The 3,574-nt window shown below is 45.5% G+C and overlaps 1 protein-coding gene across 1 annotated transcript; it reads left to right on the top strand.

Moving 5' to 3' along the window:
- The first annotated feature begins 893 nt into the window (after nucleotides 1–893).
- Nucleotides 894–1,547, top strand: LOC145270153 (uncharacterized). The gene has a single exon (XM_080125764.1). It carries the CDS (start codon nucleotides 894–896, stop codon nucleotides 1,545–1,547), a length of 654 nt encoding a protein of 217 aa, XP_079981890.1.
- Nucleotides 1,548–3,574: the final 2,027 nt, after the last annotated feature.

The following is a 3,574-nucleotide window of genomic DNA, read 5'->3' as shown; positions in this document are numbered from 1 at the left end:
GACATTGAACATTGCACCGTTTCTGGAGAGCTCCGAAAAAAAGACAAAAAAGTCGTGGCGCCAAATTCAAGAACTCTCTCGACCTCTTTTTTGCTCGACACCCGAAAAGTTAAGACGCGTTACTGTCACGCTCCGTCGCTTGTGCGCAACAACACATCCTGTGCCGATTCCCATTGATGAAACAACACACAAAAAGAAAGAAAAACATTCTTATCTTTCCTTCAGCTCCTTACTCGACGCATTTCCTAAAAAAGTTAATTTCCAATTAACGTCAAAAACATTAAACCGGTCAAGAAGGATTTCTTTACTTTATCTTCGGACTAAAAAATAACACGAGTGAGATATTCCAGGCAAATAAATTCACATCTATCACAAAGAGCTAAGTCTGATGATTTGTTTGTTTTTAATTGATTTTTCCAGATGTTACTTTCGTATTAATGTTTTGAAAAATTAATCGTAAGTGAGCTGTTCGTTGTTTTTGCCCAGCGAGCACCTCGCTTCACTGGTCACCCCTCTTTTTCGTCAGACTTTGGCAGAACACGCAAGGAAATGTGGATATTACCTGTAATCACACAAGGGAAAATTCTCAGCGACGACGCGCACACCGAATGACATATATGGCGACCTTAGTGGCACATCGATTTTTCTGGGCGTAAAGGATCTCACGGAGATTTTCTGCGATCATCGTTCTCCTCAACGCTTTCCCCACGATGGACAGTACTGAGGCGCTTCCTTCAACGTCGGCTACTCAGGCTATTTTGAGGATTCCTCCTTTTTGGACGCACGATCCAACATTATGGTTCGCACACGTAGAGGCCCAGTTCTACACGCAATGAATTCACAGCGAATTAACTAAGCTGAACCACGTGGTGGCCGCACTCACGGACGAAGTGATGGCTGAAGTCCGGGACTTGATAATGGCACCCCCAGGATCTATTTCTTATGACACTTTTAAGTCAGAGTTAATCAGAAGAACAACCGACTCCCAACAAAAGTGTCTCCGGCAACTGCTGATCGAGGAGGAACTCGGCGACCGAAAACCATCCCAATTACTGAGACGGATGAAACAATTAATGAGCAAAAGCGTTCTACCGCCGGACATATTTAAACAACTTTTCGTTAATAGACTGCCATCGAGTATTCAAATGATACTCGCCTCTTCAAATGACTCCACAACCATCGAGGAGCTAGCGGACCTAGCCGACAAAATTATGGATGTGACCGTATCCATAGCCCCAGTTCACACGCACAGCTCTAACGATGCCCTGCCTAACGTCGCAAACCCCTCCACGGATATACGCGAGGAACTAGAGCGACAGGCTCAAATGATTCACGACCTGAGTGAACAGTTACGTGACCTCGAGCTCAAACCAAAACTGCATAAGCACCCCACTGAGCGAGTCCGTCCCCGGCGATTTAGCAGCACTCAGAACAGTGGTGGGCTCTGCAAGTACCACGCACGTTTCGGTGAAAGAGCTTACCGATGCCACCAGCCATGTTCATATACGAAGAAACGTCTCTCGGGAAACGCCCAGGCCAGGCAGTAGGAGCGGCAGACACTCCTGGCAAGAACAACACTCGTCGCACCCTGTACATGACTGATAGAACCACTGGTATACGATTTCTCGTTGATACCGGTGCGGAAGTCAGTATCATCCCTAAGAAGTTCGTGAAAGAGAAGCGTCCTCAATCAAACCTATTTCTACACGCAGTGAATCACTCCTCCATTCCTACTTACGGAGAGACATCGATAACATTAAATCTTGGATTACAGCGCGCACTACGTTGGGTCTTCATCGTCGCAAAGCTACCCATTCCGATTTTAGGGGCGGATTTTCTGCACCATTTCGGCATCCTTGTAGATGTCAAACGCGGCAAGCTCATTGATAAAAACACTGGACGTTCCATGCAAGGCATAATCAGTGGGTCGACCAAGATCAGCCCAGTTATACGTAAAGACACCACGGATCCGTATACAGATTTGCTGCGAGGTTTCCCGGAATTGACTCGTCCTACGTTTAACGGGGACAAAGTTAAACACGATGTCACTCATCATATCCAAACGAGGGGACCGCCTGTGAGCGCGCGCAGACTTAAACCCGATCGTTTAAGGGCGGCTAAACAAGAATTTCAGCACATGTTGGATTTAGGCATTATTCGACCCTCTAATAGCAACTGGTCATCGCCACTCCACATGGTGCCAAAACAATCAGCTGGCGAATGGCGCCCTTGTGGGGATTACCGCGCACTTAACAGTCGCACTACTCCGGACAATTACCCTATTCCGCATTTGCAAGACTTTTCTAACTCGCTTCACGGAAAAACAGTGTTCTCCAAAATCGACCTTGTTTCCGCATACAACTAGATTCCCGTACACCCAGAGGATGTTTCTAAGATTGCGATCACAACTCCTTTCGGCCTTTTCGAATTCTTGCGCATGCCCTTTGGATTACGTAATGCAGGGCAATCTTTTCAACGTTTTATCGATGCAGTTTTGCGAGGACTACCATTCGTCTATGCATATATCGACGATCTCCTCGTGGCAAGTGCATCAAAACGTGAACACTTACAGCATCTGCAGCAGTTATTTCACAGATTGACAGATTATGGCGTTATTATTAACCCCCAAAAATGTGAGTTTGGAGTTTTTTCACTTTCGTTTCTCGGCCATTTAATCGACAAAGAAGGTATCCGTCCCCTTCCAGAGAAAGTCCCATCTATAGTCGATTACCAAGCTCCCACTTCACTTCGTAAACTTAAAGAGTTCCTCGGTTTAATTAATTTCTATCGACGTTTCGATTGTGCTGAAATCGCTCAGCCATTAACCGACGTACTCAGAAATAAAAAAAAAAAAAAAAATGAGACGATTACATTAAGTGAAACGGAATTACGTTCCTTCGATAAGGTCAAGCAGGCATTAACAGAAGCGACAATGTTGGTTTTTCCCCGTCCAGATGCACCCCTAGCTTTATCCGTCGATGCATCCGACGTTGGCATTGGAGGTGTACTGCAACAATTAGTAGATAATACTTGGCAACCACTAGCTTTTTTCTCAAGGTTTCTTCAGCCCGCTGAAACCAAATACAGCACTTTCAACAGGGAACTTTTGGCCGCATACTGCACAGTTAAACACTTTCGTTACATGTTGGAAGGATCCAATTTCACGCTTTTTACGGATCACAAGCCGTTATCGCATGCTTTACTTGCCAAGCCCGGAAAACACTCACCCAGGGAAGCTCGCCATTTGGATTTCATATCACAATTTACTGCGGATATCAAGTATATCAGAGGAAAGGAGAACGTAGTTGCAGATGCATTGTCAAGAATGCACATCGATGTCATTCAAGCGATTGACGAGATCGACCTCCACCAGATCGCCATCGACCAATGGGATGACGAAGAACTAAATCGCTTACGTCACTCCGAAAATCTAACTTTCAAGCAAGTCCCAGTACCTTGTTCCAACGAGACGATATGGTGCGATGTTTCGAACGGTCATGAACGCCCCTATGTACCCCTTAAATATAGGCGAGCTGTCTTCTTTCAATTACACAACTTGTCACATCCTGGCATT

Source organism: Euprymna scolopes, chromosome 46 (genome assembly GCF_053919585.1).
Source record: "Euprymna scolopes isolate OS-2025 chromosome 46, ASM5391958v1, whole genome shotgun sequence".
NCBI lineage: Eukaryota > Metazoa > Mollusca > Cephalopoda > Sepiida > Sepiolidae > Euprymna > Euprymna scolopes.
Note: the sequence above shows the minus strand (reverse complement) of the source record. Positions and strands in the feature narration are given on the sequence as shown.